We start from the raw sequence: 15,130 nt of genomic DNA on the forward strand, positions 1-15,130 counted from the left end.
AGTGCTCCCTGCCTCTCAGGCTGCACCAGAGCTTGCCCCAGTGCTCCCCTGCCATTCCTGGCTAACTTCCAAACCCCGAGGGGAACCTTGGCCAGCAGAGGCAGGGCACAGCCCATGCTGCCTTCCCTCCCAGCCCCAGCACCTGCAGCCACCTCACTCCCCAAGCCCTCCTGGCTCTGCAGTGGTGACCAAGCAGTATAAGGACTTTTTAAGTTGGTCACAGCTGATCTTTACCACCCATTCAGCAGTTATTCACCACTCTGGGAATCTCCTGGGTCTCAGGAATAGCTTTAGATTGACACACACACATCCCATAGGTAGGGCACAGTGATGCTGTGCCCCAGAAACCCAGCTCTTCACAGGGTGTTCCCTTCCTGCTTTCATTCATTTCACTGAGAGCTTAGCTGAGTATTTAAGTCCTCGTGGTGTAATTGGATTAACTGAGCTGAAGGGCAGCTGCTTTGCTCTGTTTCCTTGTGCCCCCTTCGTGTCCCTGCAAGTTTCTGTCGGCACAGAAACTGCAGCAGTTCTTGCCCACGCTCACAGACTCCAGCGACCTCCTGAGCTGTGGGGACCAGCCTTGTGCCTGGGGATCCCGGGTGCTGACAGTGAGGTCCTCTCCTCTTTTGCTGATGCAGCCCCTGGAACAGACTAAACTGGGCAGAGTGGCTGTTGTTTGTACCTGAGCAACAGTTTTCAATATCTGGATGGACCATAAATTTGCAAGTTGTTATTTTGCTAAGCTTGCTGTTACAATGAGAGCTTCTGATGTTTTTCTTTTTCTTTAAAAATTTAGCTTGAAGAGAAACTAATATGTCAACAAAGGTGATGACAGTACCATTCTTTCTATTGAGAGCTCAAATACTGGTGTTAAAGAGCATGAACTGCTTGCTCAAGAGTTTTATTTCTGATTTGAATTTTAATTGATTTGAAATTATTAAAGAAACCTCCAAGTTTCTTTGGTTGTAGCCCAACATTTTCCATGTGCTGTGAAAGTCTCTAACTTCACAAGATTATAAAGCTGTCAGGGCTACAAAGAAATTTACCTGTTCATTATTTGATGAAGTCACAGTTGCTTTTTAACAGGAGAGGGTGTTCTTATAAAACAGTCTCTTTTTTTTTCCCATTATCTACAACTGCAAAATCCGGAACTTTTAATAAAAAGGTATTTTACTTGCTGTCATTGACATTTATAGTAAATAGGGAGTGTGTTAAGTAACTGCACATTAAGCCTTATACTTCTTTGAAGAACCTGTAGCTGAACACTTTAAACTTGTGTTAATTAAATCACTGGGGAATTTGCTGAATGACTAGTGATGTTTGCTCTTCATATTAGAATTTATAATGAGGGAAACAGTGGAGAACCCACAGTTATCTAAAGAGTCAGGGGAATGAAGTTGTAAACACTGTACAAGTCCAGCAAGCCTTGGATATCACAGCGTATATTAGTGGGTAAGGAACCAAGGCCACAGTTGTTGGTTTCAAGGCTATTTGTAGCACCAGATCTTGCAAATACAAATAAGATGCATCTAGCAGGGGACACAATACCAGGAAAAATCCAGTTAAATTCATTCTGCTTGTCACAATCTTTAGAACAGCTGACGGGAGAGAAATATGAGAAAGTTAAAATCAAAAATGTATTATTATCTTAGGGGAGGGGGAAAGAATCAGTCTCCCTTGTCATGGGAAAAAAACAACAACAAAACCCACAAACAAACTAAATCATAGGAACAACTGATAAGGGTTTTGATGGGTGTTATGTCCTTGAAAGAATAGGATTGCTAAGAGATATTAATAATGATGACAGTTTCCTTCTTGGTAATTTTTCCCCTCACAACCAATGGCAAAAGGCAGCAGTCCAAGGTACAGCGGGACAGAGGTCAGCCAAAGATTTGGGACAGTGTCACTTAGTAAACTAAAGATGAAAAGAGCACCATGCAACCAGGACACCTGGAGGGACACTGGTGGTAGTAGGGCAACACAGAAAGACCTTTGGCTCAGAAATGGGTCATAAGCAGTGAAACAGAGAAGCAGGAGTGAGATGCCACTGACAGAGGATGCAGTAGAGAAGAAGTCAGCCTCTCTGTAGGAATAACACAAAAACACATTGCCAACAACAGCCAGTGAGGCACATGCTGGGCAGGGTGAGGATGACCAGCAGGGATCTTGGAGAGAAGGGCTTAGCCTGCAGGAAAGAAAAGTTTCAAGGACATTTCATGCAGGCAATGTTCACACATGATGGGATGCATTCTGACTAATTCTGGCTGTCTTAAAGGTATACAAGATAAGCCTTGAGGTTAAGTTAGATGAAATATTTTGAAAAATTAATTGAATTGTTTTGAACAATGCCAAATTATACTCGGAACTTTAAATGCCATTTAAGCAATTGTGGGAAATAACTAGTAAAGAGATTACTTGCTCTTACAACAATAATTTTTATTGTATTACTCAGTATATCATTTGCCAATCTATGTTTTACCTTATCTCAGGTGATTCTTGTCAAAGCCAGGTTTGGAATCCTTCTGTAACAGATTAGCTCAAAGCACTTTTACCTGCAAGTCAACAAGTTTTAATCATGCTGGAAGGAAATCAATTTAAGCTGTACATTTCATATCACATTTCTGTAATATGATTAAAATACCACATGCAATGTGGGACTATAATTACCTTCCTAGTCTGACATTATTGTGTTTCCAGTATTGGTTGAATATTTCTTAGTATTAATGAAGTTGGAGGAATTCCAATATTAAAATGGAGCCATTTTTCTCTAAAATAGGAAAGTAAATATTCTAGTTAAAGTTTTGTATGGGTAATATCAGCAGACCATTGCAGTTAGACCACATGCAGTGCTAGAGGAAGTCAATAGTATTAATGATTGATTGCAGCAAGCATCTGATTAAAGCAAAAAAGCCTTTTAAAGTTCTCTAGTCCTTTTTTTTTCCCCAAAAGGACGTTATTATAAAATGCTTAAGATTTGAAGGGATTAGTTTACCCAGCTGAAATATATAAAATGATTGCAAAGAGATATAACTAAAGAAAAAAATAGGTGTATGAAAATTGGTGTAATTGGTGTAACTTTAGTTAATGGAAAGATGAAAATGATTGAATCTCTTAATAGAGATTAAATATGAATAATATCTGAATCAAATGAAGACAAATATTCCAAAAAACTCAAAATGTTGTCATAGTCAAAAAGAACAATGTCTAATGATAACTGCACTGGTAACTCACATCCTATAAAAAAATTACCACAAGTTTTTAAAGACAATATAGTCAAAGAGTGGTACATGGAAAGTTTTGATGACTAAAATTTTTTACTTGTTTGTAGTTGGTTGTTGTTGTTGTTCCTCATTTGTATGTAAAACAAGGCTAATTTTATCACAAATTGATATGGAACACGGATTTTAGTGATGCCCAGTATCCTTCAATAGGGTTCTAGCATTCACTTTGACCAATTTATTTAAATTCCCACACACTATATTCTGTCCATTGGCCAGTTTTTAGTTTGACTAAATATTTCCTCCCTTTCAGCACCATCTTTTGAAAAATTACTGTGCCTTTATTAAAACTAGGTTAAATTAGATTTTTTTCCTCCCCTTTTTTTTATCACTAGTTTATCAGATCTTTGACAGACGTGCCTGCTCACCTAAACTGCACCTCACGAGCTGCGCCTCCTCTGCCCCAGTGTTTTATCCTCTGTTAAAAATACATTTGTGTTGATTCTGTTGTTTCCCTTCTCTCAGGCGTCCTGTTGAGGGCTGAAATCTGTTTCCTTTGGGTGTGCTATGGGAAACAGTCAATTAGTAGAGACCTCCCTCTGTGCTCAGAGCCAGACAGCTGATAATATACCCCGTGTATTTTACTGTAACAGAACAAGTTAGTCTTCTCTTTGATTTCTCTCAGATATAGGCTGTGCTCACTCTTTAACCTCCAGATAAAAAGCATCTTTCTTAGTTCATTTCAGGTGGCTTAAATTTCATAAGACTGGGAATTCGGGTATTGTTTTGTTTTATTTGCTGTTATTAAACACTGTTATTATAAGACATTCCTAAGGGATTCCTCAGACAGGTTTTGAACATTTTACTGCTCTTTGGGACATCAAAGCAATCACAGTGGAAATTTACTGAAAGATTTAAGAGTTATTATGAATAAAAAAGGCATATGCAAACCCGAACTGGAATCACAATTAACAGCTATTATGCCCAGGAGACATTATTACAGGAACATCTCAGTAATCCATATATCTTTTTGACAGCTATATTTTTTGACAGCTCATTACTGGCAGTAAGAAATCAATGATTTTCTAGACCTTTTTGAATGAAATCACATTCAAAAGGGTGGAGACTCTTTTGCCATTGGTATTAAGCATTATAAAAATCCTCAGAGTTAGTCTTAGAAGATTTGTAAGTTATTAATGAAGCCATATTGTGTGATCTGTGAAAATGAAATTGTAGAAATATTTAAATAACTATGCACTATAAGAAGTTCTTTACCTGTGTCTTGGTATAATCTCCAATGATAGCTGTGTTCTTTTGTATAAAACTGAATTTACATTAACAAACAGACATTAAAAAAGAGTTTAATCCAGATTCAGCAAAAAGCTGGACTGTAAGTGTTGCACAGTATCCTATGGAACTCTTATCTCTGTGCTGTCTTGGGTCAAGTTATTTTGACACTCTATTTTTAATTTTGTCTTATTGAAGAAACTGCATTTTGGGGAGCAATGTTCTTATCATGTGACATTTAGCTTTTCATGGCTTTATAGAAATAGAAAGGGTTAATATGGATTTCTTTAAAAGCAAAGAACCCTGGTGCTCATAATAAAATAATTATACATTATTTTCAATACATTACGGTTTTAGAAACACTGTGAACTGTGTAAGTCACACATATGTTATAAATTCCAGATTGTGCCATTTATGTCTTATCATGATTCCTCTTCTTTTCTGATAGGAAACTGCCACTAAAGGAGGAAAATGGCAAAGAAGCTTTAAACCCAGAAACCATAGAAATCAAAGTTGCTAATGACATCATCCAGTCAAAAGAAGATGATAGCAAAGCATAATAAGATAAACTACAGCTGTCTGGATAATGCATTTGGATTGAAGTAATCCCGTGACCAAAACTTTACAGCTGACCTTAATTTCTTGGGAAACTTAAGCTTGGAATAGTTAGTACATGTGTACATATGATGAAACAGTTCCTGTCTACAGTTCCTTTTTATTTTTTTGTTAATGGTTTTAGTACGTAGTTTTGCTGACACCAAGTCCCATGGTATAAATTTGACAAATCTGCAGAATAAGAACTGTAATTTATTTTGTGACAAATTATGTCTATTTAGAAGAAAAGTTGCAGAGCAACCCTAGCCACAAATAGCATATCAGGTCTCTCCAGGTCTTACAGTGCAAGCTACATACATAAAGTGCCATATGCTACTGTATTTATTTCCATTTATAATGAAATGAAAGTTTATGTTGCCTTTAAAAAAAAAAAAAAGAAAAACAGTTTCAGTATAACCTTTAAGACCTTAGCACTGGCAGACACTCAGTAGTCATTGCAGCTGTGATTATCACTTGAAGTAAACAGAAAAAAAAACCACTGTTAAACACAAAGGCAAGTCCACATGCAGTTTCACCTGGGTTCCTCAGTAAAATGAAAAGCTGATAACCACGATGGTATATATGGATTTGAATAAAATTGGTAACTGTTTTGTAATGGTATATTGGCCTCATCCTAACTACATCAGTGTGACCCTGAAAGGCTCCAGGATTTTCAGTGGCTCAGCTTTTTCTATATCAAAGTTTTGGAGGTTACATGTGAACTAAAATGCAGCAAAGGTGTGGAAAGAAAACTCTTTTTTAAACATAATCTTGTCTTCAAATGAGAAGTTACAATATTTGTCCCACCATATTTATACATATAGAATATTCATTTTTCTCTTAGTTCAAACCATTTAGTTAGGGGATGAAACTGTGTTTTAGTAAAATAGATAAATTTTCTTTCCAAATCAGTACATAAAACATTAAAGTTAGCCTTAGTGAAACAGTAGTTGTTCCTTTGTGACGTCCTTTGTGATACCCTTTGTCTTAACACATAAAATGTAGGAACAGAAAGGCAGACTTTGTCTTAACAGTTAGGAACAGTATTAAATTATTAACTAATACAGTCTTATATTCAACCAAATTAATTTTTTTTCCTGTCAAGCTTTCCTTAAGATATTTCTTTTTATTATTCTGGTCAACATGCCCCACTTCGAAATTTGATGGATTTATTTGATGCAAAATTCATTCATATTTAGTATCATTGACTTAATTATGCCACTAATTGGAACAATATAGTTTGTTTCCATTCCAGCATAGTGTATCCACACCTACCAAATTCTTCAAAGTCTTGCTTTGGAAGAAGTACAGAAACCATATAGAAAACTAGACTGAAAAATTCTGCTTGTCAGGAGTAAATGGTAGAGAACTTGGTGGATTTTCCATATCTAAGTCATGCCTGAGATTCAAGTGTAGCTTTGCTCAGCAAATTGTTTTGTGTCCATGCTATATCTGAATTTTGCTCATATTTGAAGTTCTTACATTGGTTGACTTTTGTGTAGTAAAACTGAAAGTGAATTACAAAAGGGTGTCCTTAAATTTGAGGAAAATGTCACAACACCCTTCTTGTTAACCCAAGCTTAAGTGCATTTGAAAGAGCTGAGGAGGATATATTTAGCTCTTAGATCTTTCTTCTTTTTTTTTTTTTTTTTTTTTTCAAAACCAGGTATTTTATGGGGTTTTTTTACAACTTTCCCTACTTTGGGAAATACCTGCAATGAACCCAGTAGTTGAGGACAGAGGCATACCACTGGTGTGGTTAAGACAAGAAGTCAAGCTCTTACAAAACTAGTACCAAAGTGAAAAGAATGGGTAAGAGGGGATAGCAATGTGGGATGAAAGTCATGGCAGATAATAATACAAAACTGCTGTAAAGAAGTTTCTCTTAATGCTAAGGCACTAATTCTGGGTGAAGAAAAGATGAAGACATTCCCTTATGACCTCACACTGTTGTTCCCACATCCTGAGCAGGCAGTACCACCAAATAGCTGCTTGTCTGTCAAATTTCTGTTCTGTTTCTTTCTGAGTGCACAGTGAGCTGAACTGCCCCCTAACCTATACTTAAGAGAACCAGTTGTCTTATTTATATATATATATATATAAAATTACATATTCTTTCTACAAAGTGTGCATTTGCTCTAGCAAAATGCAAGGAAGGGACCCGGGCAATTCCAGCAGTTGAGAACAATGTGGTTTGTGTGGCTAAACATCCTCTCACACAATATTTTTACCAGGGTGAGGATGAAGGGAGGAGACATCCTTGCTCTTCCACCAGCTATCACAAAGTAAGGTGGTACCATGCATATCCACATGGGTCAATCCTCCTAGGCAAATGGTGCTTTTCCTGAAGCCAGCCTGATCAGCTGCACAAGAAGCTGCCTATACAATATGGGCAGAAATAACACTGTCCAGGCTCAACTGCAGATGCATTTCAAGTTTTAGTACTTCTTAGTTGGACTTACTCACACACACACACACACACAAAAATCATGGCCTAAGATCTCTATATTGGTGGGTTTTTTTCTTTCTTCCCCCCCCCCCCTCCCCCCCAGTATGACCTCTAATTCCAATGTGAAGGGATTAGAAGGTTTAAGAGACCTCTTAGTACATTTACTACTAATATGCCTGTGCTGCTCTTTACAAGCAAAATATCCTGCAAAATTATATCAAAATTGGAAGTAAAAGCATTTCTCACTATATTGGTTTACAAATCAAAAGAGGTTTCCAGGAGTATTTAATGTCTTGCTGTTATGCCTCTTGCCAGCTGGGCTATGTGAGGGCTGACAATAAAACAGTTCTATTTCCTGATGGACTGTCCAAGCATACCTTTTTGGTCTGTGGATTAATAGGTAATCTCTTGTGCTTTGACTCTGTGCTGTGCAGGAGAAAGCCAAACTCTATGAAAGAATGCTGAAAAACACTGATATTTGAAAATATTTCCAAATGAGGGACAGCTCATAGTAATTTGTAAGATATGTGTAGAACTGGAATAACAACATTTGTTTATTTCCTTTTCCTATTCTAGACTAAAAAAAAAAAAAAAAAAAGCAACAGATATCTGTATAAATGTCACTTTTACTGTCTAAAAGTAATTTTAAGTGTTAGTATGAAATGTCAGAAGAGTTGACAAAATATAACTATTTGTAAAAGTAATCTGAATTGTTACACTAACATACTCCAGGGACAAGGGTGGGAGGGAGCCATTGAAATTATTACTGATATGAAATGTGGCAGTGACAATCTCAACAAAAAAAAAAAGTAAGGAGTACAATTAAGTAAAATTACTTAGAACTCCTTGTTATAATTTTTTTAATAGACCTCTGTTCTGATTTACCACAATAGTAACAAAGTTTTAATTAATAGTTTACAATTTAGTATATGAATGTACCCTGGAGAGGTTTTTCTTGGTTTTGTTGGTTTTTTTTTTTTTTTTTACTTATAAGTTTTTTTGTGGTTTTAAAAATATTTACTATCCTGGTGATGCTAATGCCTAATGTGACAAAGATTAATTTATTTAGGCCTCAGTCTTGCAAGAAATTTTGTGTGGCTGAACCCACCCCTCATATGGCACCTCACTGACACCAGTGGGGTGGATGTGAGCAGGAAGATGGATGTATTTTCATAGGAGAACTTGCAGGATTGGGCCTACTTTCTATCTCTTCATAGATATTTACAACGTAGTTACACAGTGACCGTCATCTCCAAAGGCTGTTTGACAACAGTCCCTGGTATAGTAAATTCCACCTGCTGTCTTCAGCCTCTGCATTGATGTTCATCCAAAAAAAACCAGTGGCTTTCTTTTTTATGATGGTAATTACTTTGATTATTTATTTAAGTGCCAATCATCAAACTGTAGTATAATCATCATGCCATTTTTTTCTGTTTCCTAGACCAGATAATGGAAATGTATTTGTGCCTTTTTGATAGCATGCCACTCTGCTTTATTAAAGAAAAATCTTCAATAATTTGTCTACAAAGCCTGTTTAAAATAATTGACAGCTTTACCGTGACATTAAACTGGAGATACTATTGTCATGTCACGTAAATATTTTAAACACAAAATTTGCAAAAATCAGCTGAGATCACAATTCCACTGATGGTCATAGTGGGTGTATTACTGCTGAAAAGTTACAAGTAGATGGAGCACATGGGGGATGTGTAGGGGTGTTTTGACCAATTTATCAAGTTGAAGAGTCAGACAGAAATTCTCCTTAGTTCTATTTAAGTGCTTAGACCTAAAAAATTAAAATCTTTTCTCAAATCTGAAAGTCAGTGTGGAGCATCTTCCCACCAACTTACCTCTGGGGTAAAACTGGAGTGAACATTTGTTTCGCAGTCATTTGCAGCCTCACCATTATGGGGTAAGCTGTCCTGGGAAGTAACATCTTTGTAGCGTAGTTGTGTCTGATGGATGATGCTCACTCCTGATTAAAGGACCTCCACAAAGGCCTTTTACTGGAAAAGCTCAAGACCCCTGTTATGGACTGACCCATGGAGGGGTGCTGAGGGTGCTGCAGGAAGGGCCACAGTGTAATCAAGGTGTCGCTGGGCTGTAAGACACAAACTTACTTCAGCAGGGCCTGCATTTAATCCATCCACCCACCTCAGCGAGGCTCCGCATGTCCTCAGCTGATCAAGTTGCTTCTAGGTGGAAGTGGAACTTAAATGTCCCACCAGGCTCCTGCTAACATTTTGCACAGAGGAGGTTTTTCTATCAGGAGCTTGTACTGATAGGGAAATGGTGATAGAATATCTGATGACAGTTTTTTCCCGTACTTTACTATGTGTCCAGAAATAAAACATCTCTTTAAATAATTCATTGCGATTGCGACACTTCTTTAGGTGAGGATGAAAGCATTCTACAAAGTACTGCTTCTCCTTAAATCCCTTTGTTTAGCTTTAGATAATTGTTCTGATCAATGAAAATCTACCATGGCTAAATAAATCTTTTTTTAAAAAGGATCCATCCCCCTTTTTCAAATTTTTTCATATCAGTTCCTGAAGTAGCCTGTCCACTTGACAGCAGTTCTTTAGTAGCGGTGGGAAACCACTCACTAAGTTTTAAGTGATCTTAAGCGGTAAGTTTTAAGTATTTCCATTGCACGTATAGATGTGTTCTTGTATCAATTTATTTGAACTTGAGCCAAAAAGAAGCCTTACAAATTTGGCCTTGGATCAGGTTCTGAGAAATCAAACTTTAGCAGTCTATCTTTTCTCTTAACAGGCTTTGAGAGCCTCATGATGTTTGACTTTCAAACTTGAATATTGGCCATTTTTAGCCCAGAGAAATGAGATAAATATTTTTTTGCCAAATTTGTATTGGCAGCTTTTAAGTCACAGGTGAGATCGAGAGCGGGCGGGATGACCAGGCGCAGTGCCAACAGAGTTCAGGAAAGCAACTTCCAGAGAGAGAACGGGTGCCAAAGAGTGAGCCAAGAGAGGGCTTGGATACCGGGGGCATCTCTCCTTAGCATTGACAGGACAAACGGGGAGCTACTGAAGCAGGAGAGGCTGCTGAAGGGCATTGCCAAAAGGCAGGGCACTGTGAGCTGTGAAAACCAGAGAAGTGGGAACATTAACCCTGCTGTATCCTTTAGCTCTACCATGTCATTAGGCTACAATTTTTAAAAGCTAAAATGCAGGGTCGAAGGAAAGAGAAAACAAACCCTCAGAGTCTCTGCAGAGCAGTGACAAATACATAAAGCAGTCAGACCCCCCCCGGAGATAATTTTGTTGCTCGTGGTGTAGAGTTCTCACTAAGAGTTTTGAACTACTTAGATAAGGTTTTAAAAGGGAAAAAAAAAAAAAAAAAGCTTTCCTGCTACAATGAGCACTCGGTACGTATTTGTATGCTGTGTACAGTACAAGCTAAAGCATACCATATATTGTTTTTGTTATTCCACATGTTGTCAACAGCCCACTTGCGATATATGCCACCTGAAATATATATTGATAAGTTAGCTACCACTGGAGCTAGTTTGTTTATTGTTTCAGAATCTTATGTCCCTATGAAATGCTGTGTATATATATATATCTCTATACTGTAAAAAGAAGTAATATCGCAGATGCTGGTTTTGTATTTATGAAAGACATTGAAAGTATGGCTTAAAGTATATCAATTATTTGTCACTCTTCACCATTTGTATATTAATAGTAAAGATACTTTTACTTTAATGAAGTGTTGTAGCTACATTTATTTTTGCTAAGTGTCTTTCTGTCGAGATGTCTTATTCATTAGGAGTCTCACTGCCAAAAAGAAACATATCAATTATTTTACCCCCATTGTAGAAGTACTGAAAAATACTCACACAGACCTACAATTTATTATTCTCTTTTCTGTCAAAACACATCTAGTGTAGCATCCTGAGCTCGAAGCCCATTATGATCAGCCCCCTAAGCATTAGGGTTGATAGATAATATTCCTTTTTTTCTATACCAGTGAGACATTTTAAAGGTATTTAATATACGCCAAAAAAAGGTATTATCAGCAGAAGCCTCCTTATTTTGCCAAGCCTCGAACTTTCCAAAAGTCTTGTAATGTGTTAGCACCACCAGGAGCTGATGGTAACAGGCATAGTCTGCAATGCAGTGGGTTTTTCCTGCAGTGCTGGTTTGCATTCCAGTAAGATGGATGATGGGCAAAGCACACCTCAGAGAATACAGCACTGGCACTTCCCTGAAATGGCAGAGGAAAATCTATGGCCTCCTTTTTACCACCAATAAAATGAACTGACCTAAGAGAAACTTGCTAGATTGTGTATTTATGCCTAAGAATCAGCTTTCTGAGTGCCACCTAAGCTCTAAAAAACCACAACAGCTCAAGAATGGAGGGGCCATACATAGGAGAAACATATTGTTCTACCCAACAAAATCTTCACAGCTGTATCTTCTTCCTTCCACACACCTTTCAGGTATGACCTTGCAGATGTCTTAGGCATGTGTTCCCCTAAGTCTCAGTGGCAGCATTAACAATTAACAAAAATACCATTTTGTATTGAAAACCTGAGGGTGAGAGAACTTGTTCAGAGTCCTGTTAACACCAGTATGCCACTGAAAATTTTTATATAGTTATGTTTCTTGCTCAGAAAACAAGCAAACTTCCTCAAATGATGGACAAATTTAAGTCAGGTGTCTTGAGAGTCAGTCACTTCAGTGCACTGGGCACATGAGAGTTCCCCCTTTAATTTACAGGTGAGCAGTAAATGCAGCTATTGACAACTACTGACAATGGAAAGATAATGTATGACATCTTCAGAAACAGATTCAACTTCTTAAGTCTTGTCACAATATAACATGCTCTCATGTGATTCAGACATTACTTGAAATACAAGATAAAATACTTAAAATTATATTCAGGTGCCTTGATAAGGACAATTTGGGTACCCATGTCATTACTGAACTAATCACAAACAGCATTGGACCAAAAAAATCCCAAAATGAAATAGAAGAAAAAGTGCCACGCTGATTCTTGGCAAAAAATTACTAACTTTTTCATTTGAGACCTAGCAGATCCCAAAAAACAAACTGTATTTGTAAACTCGTTCCTATGTGGAACATGCTTACTTTTGGAGATATGGTTAGAACTTCTTTGGGGATTTATTAAACACTTCCTAAAAAAGCTAAATCTCTAAATTGAGCTCAGTATCATACTTGAATTTCTGTAAAAATGGTTTTATTTAAGAAAAAAGATAAAACTATCTTTCAGTCTGATTAAACAAAATGAAACACATTCAGTTGAAGCCAATATATAGAATTGTCAGTGGTGTTGCTGAGAAAGCAGAATGAACCACATTTGGCAGCAGAGTGATCAGGTTAAGCACACATTTGTGGAATTCTTTCAGGCAATCTGATGAAAAGATGGACAAAAAAGTTTTTCATTAAAAAGAAAAGCTTTTTCTGCTAAGCAAATGCCATCTTTTAGGACTAAACTAGTGAGGGAGAAATGATATCTTATTATTTTAAAATTTAAAAAGGAGTTTCATTGTCTTAGATGGTAACATGATGAATGAATTTTACTCTGGCACTTTTTGTTATCATAGATCAGGGGAAAAATAACGTTTTTGATTTACTTATATCTGAAGGGCTAAACAATCTTTAACCACAAGAAATGGGAAGTTGCTATGTACTACCATGACAAATTCCAAACCCACAACAAATAAAAATTAATTTTTTGTAGGAATTGCTTTCAAACAGATTTATGAATTACAGATATATTTTAGAAAACAAGAATTTGGAGAAAGTAATGACACACACAGTGTGCACTTTTAATTAACAGAGTGCTTGCACTGAAATTCCAACTACTGTGTGATAAGTAGCACAGGGTGAAAGTGGTGATGTATATTAGAGGTTTCCTATGCAAAGGTTTTAATTATAGACAAGTTTTGTAATGAGACTATTCCCTAATGGGATGCAAGTGTTAATTGTTGCACGGGCGTAACGGTTCTTCCCTTCTTGGTATTCATGACATGCCCAGCTGCAGCATTTTGTTCTATCCTTCTCTCTGAAAGATATTCAGTAGAAAGTAGTATCATTTAAAAAAAATTAAAGGCATTTACTCTGTAAAACATGATTTTTGCTTAATTTGAGTAAAGGAAAACATATAAACACCATTTGTATAATCCAGTGATGTAATACACAGCTATAATATCACTGCCATGCACTTTTTTTCATACAATACACTCGTGTTCTTCAAGGCAACATAAGCTCCTTAAGCTAAAACATCCATGTTTTTTGTGTTATGCATAAGGATGACAACATGAACATGCTGAATATTTGACCTAGGAAAGTGTTTGATTGTTTTATCAGAGTTTAATTTCAGCATCCATCCAGGACTTCTGAAGATACCACTCTATCTGCTGGATATGGGCATGAGAGGGAAGCAGTAATGTAGAGGCATAAAAGTAATTAGAGCCACTCTATTGATTACTGATTAATTTGCTGCTAACTCCACTGAGTAACAATACCCCAAAAAACCCCATAAAGCAGCTAGAACTTAGTATTGGAGCTCCCTGATGCTGCTGAAAGATAATCTCTGTCAAAGTGCCACAATGTCTGGCAGCTCCCTGACCCTGTAGTGCTGGGGTACCCATGTGGGGTCTGGGAGGGTTTGGCAGCCAGGGTCTCCACCACAACCCTCAGCCCAGGACCCCGTAGTGGGGATGCAGGATCAAAATTAGCCCAGGAAGTCAGCAATCACCTGGCCTGTAAGTGCAGCTGCAGCAGGACTGGAGGGCCGTGGGAGGATGATAGGATTTGTGGGTAAATTGGTAGGGGGAGCTTTGAGAGTGGGCAGAGCCAGTCAGGGATGGCAGGGTTTGGAGAGCTGGAGGGAAGACTCAGAGAGAGGTAAGAAGTTTTTATATTCTCAGGTTGGGTTAAAGGTTTAGAAGGGGAAAAAAGAAAGGTTTTGGAGATGGGAATTGCATAAGTGCCTATTTGCCAACATGTTAAAGCAATAAGATGATGCTCATTGAGGTATTTCAGGTTAAGCATGATTCTCAGCTAAAGAAAGCATAGTGCTGCAAGTAAACTAATCATGCTCCATGTAGATTGGTTTTTTTATTTTTTGTATTTTGTGCGAGTGTTTTGGGAGATAATCTCCTTGTAGTTCATAATTTGAAGTGGAGAGCAGAAGACTAACAGAGAAAGGCTGTAGCACAGGATTAGGGATCAGAGGATCTGATTTCCATTTTGGGTGATGGTTGCTTGGATTGAGCAGATCAATTGCCAGGAAAGAGTAATGGGTTTTTTTTCCTCTCTTTGGCCATTTTGTACTAAAGATTTGCGGACCCATTTATCTTCCTGATTTCAGTGAGACTACTTGCGATAAATACAAGAACAAGCATAAACTGTTTGCTGGATTTAAACCTTAAATTAAAAGTGGGGTTTGCTGTGTTTTGTGGTGGAGGAATCTTTTTCCTGTTCTTTATGGAGTTTTACTGTGCTCGAATTTGAACATATTGGAGCATTCAGTTCTGAGCACACATTTAATACTTGAGTTGGTACCACTATCTGAGCATGAAAGCAATAGC

At 37.4% G+C, this 15,130-nt stretch overlaps 1 protein-coding gene across 1 annotated transcript in view; it reads left to right on the top strand.

Moving 5' to 3' along the window:
• NCAM2 (neural cell adhesion molecule 2) overlaps positions 1 to 11,273 on the top strand; it is a 270,726-nt gene extending 259,453 nt beyond the window's left edge. The window contains exon 18 of the mRNA XM_050331536.1: positions 4,954 to 11,273. Coding sequence (XP_050187493.1) covers positions 4,954 to 5,065 — 112 coding nt within the window. The 3' untranslated portion in view covers positions 5,066 to 11,273. The remainder of the gene's footprint in view (positions 1 to 4,953) is intronic.
• The last annotated feature ends 3,857 nt before the right edge of the window (positions 11,274 to 15,130 follow it).

The sequence above is a fragment of the Myiozetetes cayanensis genome, unplaced genomic scaffold (assembly GCF_022539395.1).
Source record: "Myiozetetes cayanensis isolate MyiCay16 unplaced genomic scaffold, myiCay2020 scf5-8, whole genome shotgun sequence".
NCBI lineage: Eukaryota > Metazoa > Chordata > Aves > Passeriformes > Tyrannidae > Myiozetetes > Myiozetetes cayanensis.